General features: G+C 42.4%; 1 protein-coding gene across 1 annotated transcript in view; it reads right to left on the bottom strand.

Moving 5' to 3' along the window:
• prkg1b (protein kinase cGMP-dependent 1b) overlaps positions 1 to 22060 on the bottom strand; it is a 623979-nt gene that overhangs the window by 128546 nt on the left and 473373 nt on the right. The window contains exon 8 of the mRNA XM_043712366.1: positions 17851 to 17925. Coding sequence (XP_043568301.1) covers positions 17851 to 17925 — 75 coding nt within the window. The remainder of the gene's footprint in view (positions 1 to 17850; positions 17926 to 22060) is intronic.

The following is a 22060-nucleotide window of genomic DNA, read 5'->3' as shown; positions in this document are numbered from 1 at the left end:
AGATCTCAATCTCAGATTTAAATTTAACAGCTGATGCAGTATTTCATATTTTTCTTCCTGCACATAACAGCTTCTGAACTTCTCAGCCTTAAAATAGAGATCCATATTCGATTGCTTGGAATTCATTATTTCCAGGTTTCCTGGTTCCACATTAGCTCAGTATTCCTTTGCTGACCAGTTTAATTTTCTTCTACAGCCTTTCTCTCTCTCTCAACATCCTTGTGACCTTTTCATTGCTTCGCCTCCCTTTCCCACCAGTTTCTTATCCCTAGCTTCCTCTCTGGCCTTCCTGAAGCTCCCACTCTCTCTTGCATCTGTGGAGCTCCCTTTTCCTCCCTTTCCTTGCAGCCTGCCTCTCTCTTCCTCGAGCCTTGCAGCATTCCTCTCTATCTCTCTGTTCCCTATGCATCTCCATGCTCTTTATTCATTTCAGCCTCCCTCTCTGTCTCCTTATCTCCACCTTGCAGCATCCCTCACTATCCTTGACCTAATCCCCTCTCTCCACGCAGCCTCTCTCTGATCTGTGTTTCTGTCTCACACTGCGTCTCCATCACCTTGCAGCCATTCTCTTTCAGTCTTTCCCTCCCACCATCACCCCTGCAGACTCCACCTTGCTCACTCCTAGTTTGGCCCAGTCCAGCAACGTTAACACCCCAGGGCCTTGCAACTCCTCACTGCTGCCACATATCCTCTACTGCCCCTATCCTTCTGCTTGATCTAACAGTGAGCCCATCCACAGCAGGTAAGGCCAAGAACAGGCCTGCAACTGCAAGAGCAGTTCCTCAGAGATTCTGTCCATGCAGTGGTCCTGCAAATGAATGTACCTGGGTGTTCTGACGGCAGGTTTGCCCTCTGTTTCTGTGTGATTTCAGAACTGTACATGCTACAGAACTCAGGCTCCTCTGCAGCATGGGTCCTGGTAACTAGTACAGTATATACCCCTCTGTTGCAGGCCCTGGCCTCCAGTGACACCAAAGTAGACAGTGGAAGTGTGACAATGCAAATCCACAAAGTAACCTGTGGCGATTATAACAAGATCAGCCTCATAGAACATGAGTTCCCTGATTGGTGCTGTAATCTGGTCCAATTAGGGAGCCCTGACTGGCAGATATAAACAGGAGTGTCAGAGGTTCTGCTCACTCTGAGAGCTGGCTCTGAGGCAGTTGGATCAGTGTCAAGAACTCCCCATGTGTAAATAAAGAGTGACTGGGTGACAGGATGCTGGCCTCTGTGGTCTTATTTCATAACCCTCTGGAATTGAGAATATGGACAGTGGCGTTGTCTACGATATACACTGACACACTTCATTAAGGAAGAATGAGCTGAAAAACAAACGCTGCTTTATTTTCAGCTCTGCAGATGAATAAACAAATTTCTTTGATGTGGTCCAGTGTACAGTGACAAAAAAAGCAACTCATTACTGTGCTCTCCTTTAACACTGTTACTGCTAAAATGAGCAACAAAACTTTATTTGTTCGGTTGTCAAAGGAGTTGTTTTGCACTATACACAGTAGTGCCTTTTGTAAATTCTACAAAGTTGCAAGTTAATTGCAGTGCTCCATTCAAGCCCAGTGCTTCAGCAAGTTGTTCATTTTAATATCATTCTCTATCCAAGTTATCCGCAGCAGATCTATCCATCATTAAAAGTAATTATGCGTATCTTTTCAATGAACTCCCTTATGAACATCCACACCATGTGCCTACAGATGTAGAACAATCAAATTACCATGTATTTTAAAATCTCTCACAGCATTGAAGTAACCTTAACATAATTGCAAATAATACTTGGTCTATCCTACACACATGAATTCTAAATAAGAAAAGTGAATACATTAGTTTTGAGAGATAAAAGCTTTTATTTGACACAACTAACTGAACTGCTTGCATTTCTTCCAGATACCGTTACTATGGTGTTTTCTTCAACGATGAATATTCTTTTCGGTTTTTTTTTGACCTGGGTAAAGAATCACTCGCTGAAAGAACAAGCCATTGTTCGAGGGAAAAAAAACCGACAGCTGTGCCAAAATCATACATATTTTCAATTCTTCCAATTTCTCCTGTGATTCAATGAGATTACATTCCTTCCTTTCCTCCAGAATATGATTTTTAAAGATATAATGCAAACCCCTAGAGTGAAGCAATAGCCTCCTCATATGTTGAATTTAAGGCAATTAACCTGACACTCAGTCTGTGAAAAGGATCGAAATCAGGAAGGTGCAGCATTGTTTGTGTCTAAGGACATAAAATTAGTTCAAGAAGGAAGACCCAGCTGTGGCAGCAACAGAGGAATTTCACTGCTGTTGGCCACAGGAAAAGGTTATCACAAGAACCCTCTTCAAGTGCCATCTGTGTTTGGCTAAAGAGCACCTCCCAGAGTTGCAATGCAGATTTAGCCCTTTAAGCGGTGCAATGGACATGATCTCTACCTCATGACAACGACAAGAGAAATGCAGAGAACAGCATAGTTGCCCATTGTAGATGGTATTCTTTCACCTCACAAAAGCCTGTGGCATTGTCAGGGATAATAGAATGTCTATTTCTGTTTCAGCCACCATCCCTCCCCCCACACCCCTACACCCTCCTAACCCCTACCCTCCCCCAAAATGATTGTCACCACTCTCTGCCTGATCAACTATGACAAGCAAGCTCCGATCCAAAGCAATGGAGCCACCACAGCTCCAAGACACATTTAGATTTGTGGTTAAGGAAGCCTGTGTTATCGTGCTGATATTCTTCTCAAGCTTCCTGCTGTGAAGTTCAACTTCACCTTCAGCAAACTCCCTGCAGTGTGCAACTGAGCTACTCAACTGAACAAATAGGAACCTGTTCAACAGATGCCACCTGCAGGCCTAATTCGAGATCGTCTCACCCTCTGGCCTTGAATTCCTATTCACAGATGATGCTTGAGTCTGCGATCACTTGGAGGTCAAGCTTCGAGGCCAAACCTTCACTGAGCTCTACACTAAACACACATGAGACAAAGGTCATCTACCAACCTGCCACACCATACTGCAATGTCATTTCCTCCCCACTACCCAACATTATCAAACTCCATGACATGGCCTTGGACAATGTGAACCATTTTCCATACTGTTAACAAGGGTAAACATTGATAGCGAGGTTGCTTTCAATGTGTCAGTGCAGCCTGCAATCAGAATTGGAATGGAATGTTTGAAGACCTGCACCTCAAACGCAGCACTAAACCCACAGTCTACAGAACAGTAATAAGACCCTCTCTCCTGTATGACTGAGAGACATGGACTATGTAAGGCAATCAGCTCAAAATGCCGTAACAGTATTCCAACTTTAACCTCTATAAGATACTGTGAACCTATTTGCAGGAGGAGAGGTGTATTAATGTCAGTGTTCACATTCAGACCAACGTTCCCAAAGCATTGACACGCTTGATCATCATCCACATGCCTGACACAAGATTCCTGAAACAAGTGATCCATTCAGAGCTTCAATATGGTCAGTGAGCCCCAAGCGGGCTGGCTAAATGCCTCAAGGACACCCCCAAAGCCTCTGAGGAAAGGTGCAATATTCCCACTGACATCTGCAAAATCTTGGCTGCTGCCAATTGGAGGGAAAACATCTGTTCATCCACAGTCTCGCCGCTGATGGCATGCTGAAATCAAGCCTCAATAGCGAAAAGTATGTGGGGCAACTTGGGTATCACACCCTCCTATCCTGTGGGTGGCACGGTGGTTCAGTGGTTAGCACTGCTACCTCACAGAACCAGGGACCCAGATTCGATTCCAGCCTCGGGTGACTGTCTGTGTGGAGTTTGTACATTCTCCTCGCATCTGCATGGGTTTCCTCTCACAATCCAAAGATGCGCAGTTTAAGTGAATTGGCAGTGCTAAATTGCAGGTAAAAACAAGGACTGCAGATTCTGGAAACCAGATTCTAGATTCCCCGAAACATCGATTTTCCTGCTCCTCGGATGCTGCATGAACTGCTGTGCTTTACCGGCACCACTCTAATCCAGAACCATGCTAAATTGCACATAGCGTTCAGGGATGTGTAGTTTAGGTGCATTAGTCAGGGGTAAATATAGGATAATGGGGTAGAGGAATACAGATGGGTGGGTTACTTTTTGGAGGGTTGGTGTGGCCTTGTTGGGCCAAAGGGCCTGTTTCCACACTGCAGAGATTCTATTCTAAGCGAAGTGATGCATTTTGGAAGTTCGAACTTGAAAGTTGAGTACAGGATTAAAGACAGGGTTCTTGGCAGTGTGGAGGAACAGCGGGATCTTGGTGTGCAGGTACATAGATCCCTTGAAATTGCCACCCAAGTGGACAGGGTTGTTAAGAAAGCATATGGTGTTTTGGTTTTCATTAACAGGGGGATTGAGTTTAAGAGTCGTGAGATCTTGTTGCAGCTTTATAAAACTTTGGTTAGACTGCACTTGGAATACTGTGTCCAGTTCTGGACGCCCTATTATAGGAAAGATGTAGATGCTTTGGAGAGGGTTCAGAGGAGGTTTACCAGGATGCTGCCTGGACTGGAGGGCTTATCTTACGAAGAGAGGTTGACTGAGCTCGGACTTTTTTCATTGGAAAAAAGAAGGAAGAGAGGGTACCTAATTGAGGTGTACAAGATAATGAGAGGCATAGAGTGAGTTGATAGCCAGAGACTTTTTCCTATGGCAGAAATTGTTAACACGAGGGGTCATAGTTTTAAGCTGTTTGGCGGAAAGTATAGAGGGATGTCAGAGGCGGGTTCTTTACGCAGAGAGTTGAGAGAGCATGGAATGCGTTGCCAGCAGCAGTTGTGGAAGCGAGGTCATTGGGGATATTTAAGAGACTGCTGGACATGCATATGGTCACAGAAATTTGAGGGTTCATACATTAGGTGTACCTTACATGAATATCAATGGGCGGCAGAACATCATGGGCTGAAGGGCCTGTTCTGTGCTGTACTGTTCTATGTTCTAGATTACCCCAATCATTGCTTGCCCCTCCTGTGACAGAGACTGTGGGCCAAGCAGTGGATTCTTTACATCTAGTATCCCTCACCCATAAGGGACTGCCCAGGAAGAACAGAAGGGGCTTGTACTGATTTCTAGTTCTCGGAATTGGCTACACAGGGGCCCTGGTTTGTTCTTTACCTGTTTTGCAAGGAGTCCCCTCACCGTAGCTGTTCAAAGCCTGCTATTTGACAGATAGAGTTTGTGACAAGGAACTTGTCAATGACTTTTCATGGTTCCCATTTCTTGATCCAACTGGGGGATAGTGGATCAGTGTTCAGAATGCCCCTACACCTCAGTCCCCACCTTGACCATCACCACCCAGGAGCCCCTGCCGAGGCAAATGATCCGACTGGCAAATTGAATTCCGAGAAGTCACCAAATCAGCCCCATTTGAGGCATATCTGTACCACTCCAGGAAACACTAAATTCACCATTCAGCAGGTCCTGACCTTATGGCAATGGGACACACTCTTTGAATCTTACTACCTTAATGTTGAGATCCTGTCAGCCTCCAAGTGAAACTACATCAGGTGATCTGAGTCTCGATGTAAAATCCTACCAAGGTTAATGAACCACAGGCATCTCATACAAATGCCATTTATTGTGTTTGCAGCAAGACAGTGAAAGTCTATTAATTAAGGGGATCATAGAACATGCCCCCGCCTTTACTTGATGGTCTGTCAATTTCAGATCCCAAAGGAGTCAGTAGCTCAGGGCCACGTTTTGGAACATTGTCATGTTTCTCCTCACCTCTATCCTGGGGATATTTAGACACAGTCCCCTTCTCTTAGTACCACATGGGATGGCATCAGTTCCTGCAGAATAGATCAGGGCCCAAATGTGGGACTTCCTGATTCTGTGTGGGCATTAATCAGTTCAGATAATATCTATGGAAAGTCAAGAATGAAATAAGGAAGTATTAAACATTGTAATGCTAGCAACATAACTGCAATGTTTTTCAAGGTGTGATGTTAATAATTAAAATGCAACTAAAGTTTCATAGGGATAAATCCTTTACTCTTCACAGTTGGGCTTGTGTTTGTAGATCAGAAGCGATTGCATTGTGGTCTGCCAATTCAGACTTTCATTAGGCTTGTGTTATAATTGGGCTCTTCCTCTTTCTTTCTATACAACAAATATCTTTAAGACTTCTTTAAGGTTCAGAGTAGTCAGCTTGTGTGGCCTTTGGTTCTTTTCCCTTTCCCTTACTTTCCCAAAAATATCTGCATCTGGTGTTGTCCCAAGAGCAGGGTATTTATGTCCGTAACAGAGCTGCACCATCCAATAAAAGCAGCACATGGTGAGCACTCACTCTTGAATAATGGCAAATACTGTCAGGAGAAAAAGCTCAGCTTTAAACCTAAACTGGCCTCAGGAATTAGGCAGATTGGCTCAGTAATACTACGCCCTGTCTGATCATATACAGCACTGATATCACTGCTAAATGGATTGAAATCAGGCATAATAATAATAATTTATCAATTTTGGGGTTTGGAGCTGTGAACTGAACACTGAGCTGAAAATGACCTTTGGACTGTGAACAGTAGCTTGTGTTTAAAAAAAGAGAGAGCAAACAAGATGCTGTTTGTTTGAGGACAGGCCTGGGCAGGTTGGTTCTTGATTAAGAGGTTCTATAGATGCTTTGTCACCGGAGGAGCATGGAATGCTTAAACAGACAGTAAATGTTGGCTCTAACAAGGTCAGTACCTGGGTTCTGGTTCCAACAAGTCTGGAAAAGATCTCATGCTCAATGGCAATTGCTGGATAATAACTGGGATATTGTGAAGGAGATGGTCAGTCTGATAGGGAGAGGCCAGTGTCCTGAGTTAGGTTTTGGACTGTGCTTTCTGAGAAGAGGAGCTTGGCTTGTTGACAGTAGATAGGATAGTGAAGAAGGTGTTTGGTCTGCTTTCCTTTATTGGTCAGAGTATTGAGTACAGGAGTTGGGAGGTCATGTTGCGGCTGTACAGGACATTGGTTAGGCCACTGTTGGAATATTGTGTGCAATTCTGGTCTCCTTCCTATCAGAAAGAGCATAGGTTTAGGATGAGAGGGGAAAGATATAAAAGAGACCTAAGAGGTAACTTCTTCACTCAGAGGGTGGTACGTGTATGGAATGAGCTGCCAGAGGAAGTGGTTGTGGCTGGTACATTTGCAACATTTAAAAGGCATCTGGATGGGTATATGAATAGGAAGGGTTTGGAAGGATATGGGCTGGGTGCTGGCAGGTGGGACTAGATTGGGTTGGGATATCTGGTCGGCATGGATGAGTTGGATCGAAGGATCCATTTCTGTGCTGTACATCACTATGACTCTATGACGCTTTAAAAGCTCCTTGTCTAACTTCACATTATCAGTTAGTGGAAGCTGAGAGATTAGAAACTAAGTTATAAGTAGCACTGGATTTTTTTGGAGTAAGGTAAAAAGGTGGCCCTGATCAACATATTCAAAAAAATCAACCAAGAGACAATCATCTGTGCCTGTGGAACACGGCATTGTGAAAACTAATTAAATAACCTGGCCGGTTTTGTTATTTTCTTTCATTTACCCCTTAATTGTGTTTGTCTGTCTGTCTTTGTGTCAATAGGGCTAAAAACAAAGGTTACTGAATTTAGACGTAGACATCAACGAGCTTATTTTGTTGTTCTATTTTGCTTTGCTGAAAATTACTGCGTTGTTAATAAATTGCTAAATCTTCTGTTTCAGCTGCAAACCGGTAAGTGAGAATTGATTATTCAAAGAGTCTGGGATTAGTTATTCACAACTCTAGTTAGGAACCATTGGGGGCAAATTCAATAATCTTTGAAGGTTTTAATTTACTGCATTGTGATTACAGAGGTAGAAAAATTGATTTGGTTCACCCGCCTTCATGTTGTAACAATCTGCATGATTGCATGATGCAAAAAAAATGTCATTGGATGTAAAACAATTTGGATGATATAAGGATGTGACAGGTACTATCTAAATGCCACTCATCTCTCTCTTTAGTACCTGGACATTTATTACTGACTTTGTGAAACTGGGACACTTATCCGAAATGTAGATTTCTCATGATGCATTCCTTCACCCATTAAAGACAGTCAATACACTCAATTGTATCTGTAATTGCTTCTCTGTTAGCACAGTTTATTGCCAGAAAGTTCAGGAATCCTGAGTCAAGCATGCTTTGCAGGAGATTCAGGCAAAGCAGATGGGACTAAACAGCAACTGACTGAGCAGCTTCACTTTTAGAGAACACTGCATGAAGACAACATTTGATTGCTAATTTGTACAGAGATTCATTGCCAAAACTTTCTTTATTACAGACAGATTATCAGAGATGCCTTGGGTGTCCTCAGCTTGATCTAAAACCTGGAATGAAGTGCAGTTATCCCATGCTGTGGATCTAATCAATGTTGGGACCAATCCAACATCTGTAATTGTAGTGGGTGTACTGCTCCTTGGATTCAGCCCAGCCCATAATAAATAACACTGCCTGAGCTCAAACACAGGGCTGTGTGGAATTACACATGGAAGCTGCCTGTTCAGGAATCTTTAGCAGCCACAGAAATCGATCCCATTCAAAAAGAAAAGCACCCAAAATCCACCTGATAAGTTCATCGGTCTTCCTCTTCCTTAGTAATAGGGGAGTCACGAATATTTTCACCAAAGCGTGTGGCCAATTACTGTCTTCTACAAATGAGTAGAAGACTTTTCTGGGAATTAAACTGTGCACAGAGGACATGGGGTGCATTGATAACTGATCTCCACAGACAATCCCAGCAGTGGACAACAGGCCAATAAACCAAACCTTGCATCAAGCTGCAGCCTCTCTTGTCCCTTCAGCACCACAAACTACTGGATGTACAGGGACAGATGTGTTGACCGTGTGTTCGGGAATTAATGCTGCCATGTGTAAAATCCCAGTGTGCGCAGCACAAGAAACCCCAAATTGTGTGGCATTTAGCTGAGCTTTTCAACTTCAATTTCCATCTTGCATTTACCCTGCTCTTTGAACACAGTTTAAAAAAAATCTAAAGGGACTGCACAGAAAAAAAGAAAATGATATTTATACTGAATAGCTCGATGAGAGGAGTTATGAGAGGAGATGAAAAGCATGATCAAAGGGATAGTATTGCTTTTGTGAGCACTTTGAAAGGAGGAGGGTGGGGGGAGAGAGACAAGGGATTCAGAGGACACCAGTCGTGAAGTCAAGGAAGCAATAGTCTAAGATGATGGAATGACACAAGGGTTCTGAATTTCAGAAGACTCCCGGTAGATATAAAAACAGAAAATTGCTGGAAAAACTCAGCAGGTCAGACAACATCGTTGGAGAGAAGGCAGAGTTAACATTTCAGTTCAGTGACACTTCTTCAAAATGCTTCCTCAGAAAAAGTATTTTGTGAAGTCTTGATGCAAGAGAAAGACATTTCAAAGACATGCACCAGACTGGAGTTACAGTGTAAGCGGTTTGAGAGACTGAAGTAGAGAATGGCCAGCTAATAATCACAAAGAGCAGATAAATACATCGGGATTAGTGAGAGAGTGCTGCATTATGGGAGAAGCTGTTGTCTGCTCAGATGGATATAAAGGGTCGCACATTATTTGCAAAACAAAATAGGAAGGCTGTCCAAGGGTACCTTATCCTTTTGTGATTGGCCCCAGATCCCAGCTAAGGGCTCCATACTCAGAGTATGAGTTACAGCCAACAGCAGAACCAACAAGTTTTCAGTGTTGATCTTGGAAGAGTGAGAGCCTAGAGGGACATCAGCTGTTTACAGGTAGAGCATCCTTCAGGAACAAGATCCTTTAGGGAAATACAAGGAAAATAACAGGAACCCACCTCAGGTATTCCACTCCTTCATCATCTCGCTCTTTGAAGTTGTAAATTCAAGAAACTCGAGAAAAATGCAAGACATCAAGATATGGAGAAATGAGCAAACGTTGTGCCCACAGGCCAATCACCATCACACTTGCAATGACATGGAGATATTATCACTAGACTATTAATACAGAGTCCCAGGATATGTTCTGGGGACCTGGGTTCAAATCTCTCTAAGGCAGATGGTTTAAATTGAATTGGATAAAAATTGGAATTAAGAGTCTGATGATCATGAAATTATGGCCTTTTCCCGCGCAGTACGGATTTTATGATTTTGATCCAGTGACACTAAAGGAACAGCCACCATCATGCCAGCTCACCCCCTCACCCCTTTCTCCACTTCAATGGCATTTCTGCCACATTATGACCCCTACCCACCTACTGCCCTGATAGTCAGGATCTGCCTCTTAGCTCCAGCTGGTTAAAATAAATGTACCTGGTCTTCCACAGTGTCTCAGCATGCAGGTTGCCTCCAGTCTCTTCTTGCAGCATCTGCAATGACCAGCATGTGTAAGTGGCGCTGTTGAGCTGCCGACCCTCTGTTGGGACATGATCCTCATGTAAACAATTAATCCTAGCAATGAGCTGCTAATTGGTTGCTGCCATTAAGACATCATCCCATAGTCCTAGCAGCTGTTGACGTGGGCTTGTGCCTTTCAAGTTCCGCCACAGGGGTGAAATGTTTGTTGCTGAAAATATTCAGCCTCTTTTTCTGAATACACTGCCCCAGATTCTGGCTGTGACACTGGAGGATAGCTAACTCATAACACTAATTTTAGATTTTGAGAATTATTACACATTTTGGCTGCAGAGTTGCAACACTTTTTGCAAAAACTTAGTGGTGCTGGCAAAGATTATTCTGGAGGAAGATATCTGTGGCCAGGCTAAAACAACACTGATTTGCCTAATGAGGACATGATACAAAGTGGAACATTACATGTAAATAGATCCAGCTCAGATTTCTTCTTATTATGTCCAACCACTGCATTGTTCCTGTCTGCTGCCACTCAAACAGCAATGGTTATAATAATCACCATTATCATTTTGACTGACCCAGATCATCCAACCTGGGCCGGGCTGGACAGCATCTCTTCATGAACGCAACTAAGTTTCAGCTGTTTACAGCATGAGACTACCTAACAGTTATTGACAACAAGTCAAGAACAGCGATGTCATGTGCCATGGTAAACATTGCAAAGGGAAGCTAAATTTTTGATAGCGTGAATATCCTGAGATAAATTTGAATGCATCATTTCATGTCCCTTGCATTTCAAGACCCAACCGCAGAAACACTTATTGACCTGACTCAGGTATCTTTGAGAAATCATGTATACTCATCATAGACATTCATCTGAAAAAAATAGTAAGCAATGTTTTCATCAAAGAGGGAATGATTAAGAGCTAAACTATTAGCTGCAATTATTTTTGGCTGTCTCAATCCAGTTCTTATTAGGTGTGAGCCCATACACTACAAAAATAGCCCGCGATATCATCTTACTATTGAGGATATCAAGAAATCCCAGTGTAGGAAATGGAAAACTACAAGACAGGTCAGGAATATTGTTGTGGGTTGGGAAAGCCAAGAAGTTTCTTGGAGTTAGAAGATGAATAATAACTTGGGTTGAAGTTATAGTGAAATGGGAGCGGTACAGTGGTAATTCCTGGTTACCACAGGTGTAGATCATAGTTTAAGCTTTAACATGCATGTCAGGCTTGACCAAGGATTGATAATGGTATTTCCCAAGGTCCTAAAGTGAAAAGCCACCATATTCAATTTTTAAAGTGTCTGTCCAGTTGAGAGAGAAATAATAAACTTGTATTCAGTATTAAATTTCAATGCCATCTTGTCTCATTCTCTTGTTTTAACTAAGTGCACTACTGTATATGGTTCTCAGTATTTGCCACTCTGGCTAAAGTATTAGATTAGATTCCCTACAGTGTGGAAACAGGCCCTTCGGCCCAACCAGTCCACACCGACCCTTCGAAGAGTAACCCACCCAGCTCCATTTCCCTCTGACTAACGTACCTAACATAATCGACAATTTAACATGCCCAGTTTACCTGACCTGCACATCTTTGGCAGGTTGCCATCTCAAACTGGTTAAAGTTCCACATTTGTTGAGAATAGCTTCTGGTATGTAAGACTGCACAGACAAATCATCATTACAATGGGTAATTAGACAACGGACTCTGTACAGTGAGGGACTATATATTCTGTAGATGCATATTGAGATAGCCTGGGTTATTAGCAGATATATTCAGATAGCCTGCATTGTTAAACAAATACAGTGAGAGAGACTGAATTATTAAACAGATAAAGCAAGTAAGATTGGGTTGTTAAACAGTCAGTGAGGCCGAATGGGCTATTAAACAGACAAGAGTGAGAGAGATTGGGTTGTTCAACAGACAGTGAGAGAGACTGGGTTATTAAACAAATACAATGAGATATATTTGGCTTTCCGAGTTCATTCATGGGATGGGGCTTCTAGCATTAATTGCCCATCCCTAATTTCACTTTCAAAGGTGGTGATTATTTGCTCTCGAGAGCCACTGCAGTCCATTTGGTGTAAATAGTCATTAAGGAAGGAGTTCATGCTTTTAACTCAGCAACAGTGAAGAAGAGCAAAATATATCCAAGTCAGGATAGAGACCTGCCTGGCATGAAACTTGCAAGTTGTAGTGTTCACATGTATCTGCTGGTCTTGTCTTTTTAGATGATAATGGTCATGGGATTGTAAAGTACCCTTTAGGAAGCCTGATGAACTTGGGCAGTGCATTTTATAGATGTCACACAGTCCTGCTACCAAGTATCTGAGGCGGAGGGAGTAAATGTTTGTGGATGTTATGCCAATTAAACAGACTGCTTTGGGCTGGATGTTGTTGAGATTCTTGGGAATTGTTGGAGCTGCACTCATCTAGGCAAGTGGAGAATATTCTCATTACATGTTCCTGACCTGTGTCTTGTAAATGGCAGACAGGATTTGGAAAGTCAGTCATTAGATTCTGCATTCCTAGTCTCTGAACCTGTTCATGTCGTCACAGTATTTAGGTAATCAGTCCAGTGCAGTTTCTGATCAACGGTAACCTCAAAGATGTTAATAGAGTAGGATTAAATTTTACTTATGAAAATGAAACTTAAGGGCTGATTCGAGATTCTCTCTTGTTGGAGTTGTTCATTGCCTGGCACTTGTGTGATGTGAATGTTACTGGTCAGTCCAAACCTGTATACTAACCAGGTCTTGTTGCATTCGGGCATGGACTACTTTAGTATCTGAGGAGTCGCAAATGGTGCTGAATATTGCGCAATCATTGGAGCACATCCTCACAACTGACCATAATGATGGTGGGGAAGTCATTGATGAAGCAGTTGAAGATGGTTGGGCCTAGGATAGTAACCTGAGGAACTCTTGCAGAGATGACTGAACAACAACCATCTTCCTTTGTGCCAGGTATGACTCCAACCAAAAAGAGTTTTACTCTGATTTACATTAACTTGAGATATGCTGGGGCTCTTTGATGCCACACTCAGCCAAATGTGTTCTTGATGTCGTGGGCAATGGTCCTGGCAGAACCCAAACCGGGCATCACTGAGCAGGACCTGCTTAATAGCACGGAGAAAGTGAGGTCTGCAGATGCTGGAGATCAGAGATGGAAATGTGTTGCTGGAAAAGCGCAGCAGGTCAGGCAGCATCTAGGGAACAGGAGAATCGACGTTTCGGGCATTAGCCCTTCTTCAGGAATGAAGAAGGGCTAATGCCCGAAACGTCGATTCTCCTGTTCCCTAGATGCTGCCTGACCTGCTGCACTTTTCCAGCAACACATTTCCATCTCTGCTTAATAGCACTGTTGATCACACTGTCTATCACTTTACTAATAATCGAGAGTAGACTGATGGGGCGGTAATTGGATTAATCCTGCTTTTTATGTACAGGACATACTTGGGCAATTTTCCACAATTTTCCCAATTCCTGATGAAGGGCTTATGTCTGAAACATCGATTCTCCTGCTCCTTGGATGCTGCCTGACCTGCTGTGCTTTTCTAGCATTACACCCTCGACAATTTTCCACATTGTTGGGTAGATGCCAGTGTTATAACTGTACTGGAACAGCTTGGCTAATGAAAATTGAGCCATCTCATCATTGCGAGAATGCATTGGTCTGTAGTCATCTGCAATCAGTATCTGGACTTTCAAAAGGCTTTTGACAAGGTTCCACATAAACAATTAGAAAGGAAAATTAAAACTCATGGTATTCGGGGTAATGTCGTGACATGGATAAGTGGTAAATTCTGGAGACAAGTCTTCAGTACTACGGTCAGAATGGTGTCCGGGCCGATAGCATTTGCAGTATCCAGTGCTTCCAACCATTTCTTGAAATCACGTGGAGTGAATCGAATTAGTTGAGGACAAGCATGTGTGATGCTGGGGTCAACTGGAGGAGGCTGAAATGGATCAATCACTTCGCACAAGTGGATGACGATTACAGCAAAAGCTTCAGCCTTATCTTTTGCACTGATGTGCTGGGCTCTTCCATCAATGAGCATGTTTGTGGAAATTTGTTAGGCCTTCTCCTCCATTGAGTTGTTTAATTGTCCATTCCCATTCACGACTGGATGTGACAGGACTGCAGAGCTTAGATTATATCCGTTGCTTGTGGGATTGTTTAATCTGTCTATCACTTTCTGTGTATGCAGTCTTCAAAGCCCTCCATGGTTTTGCCCCTTCCTTTTCCCAACATCCTACAACCTTCTGAAATAAAGCTTTTACCTCCATTTCTGTTCAGTGATTATGGTCAAATCTTACGTGCCCTGTACTTCTTTGGATCGTTTTACAATGTTCAAGCACTATGCAAATGTAAGTTGGTGTTGTACCAGCCAATGCTACTACCTCAACAAAACAGAACAATGCCATCTATGGTGATTCAATGGTACTGCAGGACAAAGCCTGAAGTACTGGAGCTGCATGAAGTTAATTTAATTTAAAATCACATGAACTTCATTGCCAGCAAAGATAACCTGGAGCACATCAGCTTTGCAAACCAAAGAGTCTCAACTCCAGGTATGCTACAGATATTGAAAATGCATTAAGTTAGTTAAGTGACGACTAACCTCATAAGAAAAGGAGTAAATCATTCAGTCTTCAATCCTGCTGTGTCATTCGATCAGCTCAGAACTAAGCTGTTCCGCAACTCCAAGTACCTGCCTTTTCTCCAGATCTCTCAATATCTTTAACCTAACAAAAATTGAGCCACCTCATCATTGTGAGTATGCATTGGCCTGCAGTCATCTGCAATCAGTATCTGGACTTTCAAAAGGCTTTTGACAAGGTTCCATACAAGCGATTAGAAAGGAAAATTAAAGCTCATGGTATTCAAGGTAATGCCTTGACATGGACAGAGAACTGGTTGGCAAACAGGAAGCAGAGAGTTGGGTCCTTTTCAGAGTGGCAGGCAGTAAAGAACTGGGTGATGCAGGGTTCAGTGCGGGGATCCAAGGTGGTTCACAATATGCATTAACAAGTTGGACTGAGCAATTGAATGGCATATCTCTGAATTTGCAGATGACACTTAGCTGGGTGGCAGTGTGTGCTCTGAGGAGGTTGCTAAGAGGCTGCAGGGTGACTTGGAGAGATTGGCTGAGTGGGCAATTATTTGGCAAATATAATATAATGTGGATAAATGTGAGCTAATTCACTTTGGCCACAAAAACAGGAAGATAAATTGTTATCTAAATAGTGGCAGTTTAGAAAAGGAGAGGTGCAACGAGACCTGAGTGTCATGGTGGAACAGTTGCTGAAGGTTGGCATGCAGGTGGTGAGGAAAGCTAATGACATGCTCTCCTTCATAGCGAGAGGATTGGAGTTTTGCAGCAGTTATACAGGGCCTTGGTGAATCGCTAGCTTGCAGACAGTTTTGGTCTCCTAGTCTGAGGAAGGATATTCTTCCTATTGAGGGAGCCTAGCGAAGGTACACCAGACTGATTCCCAGGATGGCTGGACTGACATGAGGAAAGACTGGATCAACTGGGCTTGTGTTTGCTGGAATTTAGAAGAATGGTTGGGGGGATGGGGGGGAAGGCGATCTCATAAAAACATAAAATCCTGATGGGACTGGACAGGCTAGAAGCAGGAAGAATGTTCCTAATGTTGGGGGAAGTCCAGAACAAGGGGACATAGTCTAAGAATAAGGGGTAAGCCATTTGGGACTGAGGTGAGGGAGAATGTCTTCACTCAGAGTTGTAAACCTGTGGAATTCTATCCCACAGGATTCTGTTGGGGCCAGTTCAGCAGATATATACAAGAGGGTGCTGGATGTGGCCCTTGCAGCTAAAGGGATCAAAGGGTATGGAGGAAGGTGGGAATTTGATACTGAGATTGCATGATCAGCCATGATCATATTGAATGGTGGTGCAGGCTCGAAGGGCCGAATGGCCCACTCCTGCACCTTTTTTCTATGTTTCAATCTTTTAGATAACCAAGACCCAGTACCCTTTGAGATGACCTTGACTTTCCTTAAAAAGGGCTAATGCTAATTTAAGCATTATCAACCCTAGCCTGTCTTATGTTGAGCTTTGTCCTCATCACAAGATGTTTTATACATTATTACCTTAAATTGTTATCTCTATTATAATCTGTGTCAAAGGCTTTTTGCCTACTGTCTTTGTACTGGATGAAATATTCTGTATAACAAATCCACTGTTCATAGCATTTTTGGAGATACTGACAGAACTAACCAATGTGCATGTTCGACTGATTTTAAAAATATCATCATAGCCTGGTTAAGATTGGATTAGCTCATTCATGGCATATTATACAAGTTGAGACAGGAAACATTGGGTTGCACACACAATTACAACAGCAAGAGGCAACATCAGCTGACCAGAAACATGTTAAACTAAAATGTGAGAAGGTAAACAAAATGAACCAGCTCAAGTGTAAATCAGATCATTTATTGATAGTAACTAGCTCCTTCTATCCCTAATTCATTCTGCTGGCTGAATGGGCAAACCCAATTCCATTACTGAAACATGAAACGAGTTATAGTCACAAATGTACCAATGCTGATGCTAGAAAAAAAACCTCACCATTTAACAAAAAAACAAAAGAAATACCTGAAACGTTACTGGAGCAGATTCATTAATATATTTCAACACAGTACTAAGTGTGTGTTCTTTAAAGAAACGCATTTGCAGAGCAATGGGTGCTAAGCAGGAGAATGGAATTATTTGGGAAGGGACAGCACAAGCACAATGGTTTGAATGACCTCCTTTTGTACTGGGTGATTCTATGTATATATTGCACACTGAATTCGGTGGGGTTCACATCATGTCAGTACTTTAGAAGTGGACTTTTCTAGATGGTAACGGCACAGAATTTTGGGCATTTTCTTTTTCTATTAATACGTTCACATGTTAATGGGAAGCAATGGCCTACTGGTAAAATTGCTAGATTATCAATCCAGAAACTCAGCTAATGTTCTGGGGATGTGGGCTCAAATCCTGCTGTGGTGGATAGTGGAATTTGAATTCAATAAAGAATCTGGAATTAAGGAGGGGAAAGTGAGGACGGGAGATCAGAGTCAAAGATCAGATCCAGTGCCATACTTTTTGACTCTGGAATTAAGACTCTAGTGATGATCAGGAAACTATTGTCGAATATGAGAAACACCCACCTGGTTCACTAATATCCTTCAGGGAAAGAAATCTGCCATCTTTATTTGGTCTGGCTTACATGTGACTTTAGACCCACAGCAATGTGGTTGACTTTTAACTGCCCTCTGGGCAATTAGGGATAGGCAATAAACATTGGCCGAGCCAGAGATGCCTATATCCAATGAATGAACAAAAACAAAATGTGATTTCTACAATGAAATCGACATCATGTTCAAAGGTTTTGCAAGTTAATCACATGGAAACAAAAGGGATTTTTCTCCAGACTAAGGACTTGATGTTTAACCACCAGCTGCAGAGGACAGGATTGACAAAGATACAGTTCAAGGAGATACATGACGGACATACTTAGCTTTAGCTTCAGCATCTTCATAGGCTTTGTTGGAAACATCTTCCAGGCCTCCGATCAGGTGCTTGAATGAGCTGTAGAAGTCAGAATACAGCTTTCAGCAAATCCACACACTTATTAAACAATGCAAAACAAAAGAAGGAAAGTCGCAAGTCACAAAAACAAAAACTGCTGATGAAACTCAGCAGATCTGGCAGAGTCTGTAGGAAGAAAGCAGAGTTAATATTTTGAGTCCGGTGGCTCTTCAGCAGAACTGATAGCAGCTAGGAAAATGTGGTATTTATGCCGAAGATGAGCTTGACCCTGTTCACATCACACTCGCTCTGGGCTCTGTCTCCATGTATCCACTCGCTGCCAACACCCAAAGCTGGTCTTCAGCCACACCTTTTCTTAGCAGCCATCAGTTCTGGTTAAGAGTCACTGGACTTTAAAGATTAACTCTGCTTTCTCCCCACAGATGCTGACAGACCTACTGAATTTCTCCAGCAATTTCTAGCTTTGTTTCTGATCTACAGTATCGCAAATCTTTGTTTTATTTAAGGAAGCAAATCAATCTGGGCAAAGTAAACAGCAGGAATATAATACCTTTTACCTGTCACATTTAATGGCCAGGCGCTCTCAAAAGCACATGTGTACAATACATTCAACTTTAATATCTTGAGGGTTTTTATGAATAGGAAGGATTTAGAGGGATACGGACCAAGTGCTAGCAAAGGTGACTAGATTAGGTGAGGAAATCTGGTCGTCTAGGAAAAGCTGTACATCTCTATGACTCTAATTTATGATTTTCACAATGTTTTCACAATGCAAGATATGCTGTCCAACCTGCCTGCTAGCTCTCAGGCTTTGAGTCTGTACGTGTACCATCAACAAGTCTAATGAAGGATCCTACAGACATGGGGAGGTCCCAGTGGACTGAAGTCAAGATCTTCCATACTAATGCAATGTCATACATTATTTACCTGATTTGGCGATGCCGGTGTGTTGGCTATCACCTGATGAAGGAGCGTCGCTCCGAAAGCTAGTGTGCTTCCAATTAAACCTGTTGAATTATTTACCTGGGAATGGAGGCACGGGATAAAGCAATGAAAGCCTTAGAGGGACGCATATTCAGTGAGAAGAGGGAAGGAGGGACTAAGAGTCAGTCACCATGTCACCAGACCTCCTTGGAGCAATTATAGAATTGGTAGGACTCTATTTACTTGTTGAAAAAAGAAACAAAAATTGCAAACGATGGAACAATGGGCCCCATTTGGCTTGGGGATTTGAAGATCCAAAAGCCTTCAGGATCTAAAACATTGCCCAAGGTGTTAGAAATGGGGAAAAATGTTGTTTTTGCAGATATAGAAAAAGCATACAGAAAAGGGGTACAGCAAGAGAACTATTAACTCTGCGAGTATTTAGGGAAGAGTATCTCTACTTTTCAGTGCATAATTATGGATAATTAAGTACTAACTTTAATGTAGATTTATTAAAGAAAATAATTCCTTTTACCATAATGTTTAAAACAACAGTTTCAGCAAAAAGCTAAGATTACTGAAACATATAAGCGAAGCACGAAAAAGGTACATTGTTAAGATGTATGTACAAGAATGGAATGTACCTATGGATAATGAAAGAAGTTACAAAGGGAGCATCAAGATAAAAGCTTAGTCTTATGACAGCACGTGCAAGGGACAAAATTGCCAACTTGGAAAGAAGGGGGCAATGGGCGTGGAGCATAGGTGGGCAGAGGCGAAATAGTAAGAAAGATTGGGTAATGTAGGGATCAGAAGAGGTGACCTCACGTAGCTCAAAAGTATAACTGTGTAATAGCTTGAATAATCATTACTTCAATTGCTCTCTGCAATTGGGGTCCTTTCTTGCAAGATCGTAGAATAAATTGTCTTGTTTCCAGCTTTGGTGGTCTCGTCTAAATTTTATTGAATTTTGTTTCTAACAAAGGTGACGTTAATGACCTGTTAACTGGATTTGAATGGCACACTGAGGGACCCCCATGTGGTAGGAAACCACCACAGTGGTTCACAATGAATGGCACTTTAAAACTAACTTGAGACTTTGTCTCATCATAACTGAGGAGTGATCGCATTATTCCAAATGTAGCAAAGACTGACTTTGCAAATTGCTCCTAATAACTTTGATTCCCCAAGGTGATCTAAAATCTATTGACCTCAGCCTTGAACGTGCTAAATAATGGAGCATTTGCAACCCTCAGGGCTAGAGAACTCCAAAGATTCACAATCCTCAGAGTGAAGAAATGTCTCCCATTTCCGTCAGAAATGATTGGCCCCTTATCGCAAGAAATCAATCTCTCAAGCCTCTTCGAAACCTTATATTTTTCAGTCTTAAAAAGAGTTGAATTTACTCAGCATTTTCCTCTCTTTCACCTCAGCTTCTAGATTGCACCAGCATCTCTCTCTGAGATTTGTTGTCCCATTTGATGACTGACCTCTGGAATGTAAATTATGACCAAGAAATAATGTTGCAGTTCTCTACAAGTGCTAGTCATCTCCATTTGCTCATATACAGCACGGTACGATCAGTTAAAGGATAGCTTCATTTCAAGTTAAACAATTCCAAGTTAAACAGATGACAGAGAACTTAATAGCATTATGCGATGTGATGGTGGGGAGTGCTGGAGAAGTGACAGCTTTCAGGAGGACATACAGGCAGACACGTGGAATAACAGACACATGGTTGATGCACTCTAATACAGAGAAGTGCAATGTGATACATTTTCGGAGAAATAATTAAAAGTGCTAATATAAAATAAAGGATTTAATTCTAAACAGGATGTATGAGCACAGAGACCAGGGTATACGTGCTCAAATGACTGAGAGTAGCAAAGATGTTTGGGAAAGGGTTTAAAAGCATACTAGAGTCTGAACCTTAATGACTGAAGCATATAATTCCAAAGGGATGAATGACAGGTTAGAAGATTGGACAGAATACAAAGAACAGTTTCAGACAGACTAAAAGAGAAATGAGGGACAGATGTAAGAAAGCTAGCTAGAAATATAAAATCAGATAGTAAGAGTTTCTGTCGGTATTCAAAACAAAAAGTTGCCACAGAGAGAGTGTGTCTGGGGAATTAATAATGGAAAATAGGACAATGGCAGATGAATATAATATATATTTTGTATATCTTTACAGTAACAAACCCAAATAACATTCCAAATAAAATTGTGAATCACAAAGAAAGGGAGTGAGGTATTTAAAATAATTACAATCACCAGAGGACGGGTACTAAGAAAATGATTATAATTAAAATTGAATGTGCAGAATCTGAATAATTTCTGAATGACATGGGCTATGGTAAGACGTGGGAGAGAATGAGACAAGATTCTAATGAGGCCCATCTCAGTATCAGGAGCATCTTACTCCATCTTTTACACTTTTCACAAGTGGCATGGCAAGATTCTCACTAGACAGCAGCAAGTTACCAAGTAAAAAAGGAGTTATTATGATCTGTTAAGTAGGAAATGAAGGAAACCTTTTTTTTCCTCAGAGGATCAGGTCTTTAAAACTCTCTTCACCACAAAGTGGTAGAGATGGAGCCACTGAATATTGTTAGGCCAGGGGTAACATCGTGGGCTGAAGGCCCTGTTCTGTGCTATATTGTTCTATGTTCTAGGGCTGAAGATGTGTTGCTGGAAAAGCGCACCAGGTCAGGCAGCATCCAAGAAGCAAGAGAATCGACGTTTCGGGCATGGGCCCTTCTTCAGGAATGAGGAAAGTGTGCCCAGCAGGCTAAGATAAAAGGTAGGGAGGAGGAACTTGGGGGAGGGGCATTGGAAATGCGATAAGTGGAAGGAGGTTAAGGTGAGGCTGATAGGCCGGAGTGGGTGTGGGGGCGGAGCGGTCAGGAAGAAGATTGCAGGTTAGGAAGGTGGTGCTGAGTTCGAGGGTTGGGACTAAGACAAGGTAGGGGGAGGGGAAATGAGGAAACTGGAGAAATCTGAATTAATCCCTTGTGGTTGGAGGGTTCCTAGGCAGAAGATGAGGCGCTCTTCCTCCAGCCGTCGTGTTGCTATGGTCTGGCCATGGAGGTGTCCAAGGACCTGCATATCCTAGGTGGAGTGGGAAGGGGAGTTGAAGTGTTGAGCCACGGGTTGGTTGGGTTGGTTTAGATTAGATTTAGATTACTTTACAGTGTGGAAACAGGCCCTTCGGCCCAACAAGTCCACACCGACCCGCCGAAGCGCAAAC

Source organism: Chiloscyllium plagiosum, chromosome 22 (assembly GCF_004010195.1).
Source record: "Chiloscyllium plagiosum isolate BGI_BamShark_2017 chromosome 22, ASM401019v2, whole genome shotgun sequence".
NCBI lineage: Eukaryota > Metazoa > Chordata > Chondrichthyes > Orectolobiformes > Hemiscylliidae > Chiloscyllium > Chiloscyllium plagiosum.
This window is presented reverse-complemented; position numbering and strand designations above follow the sequence as displayed.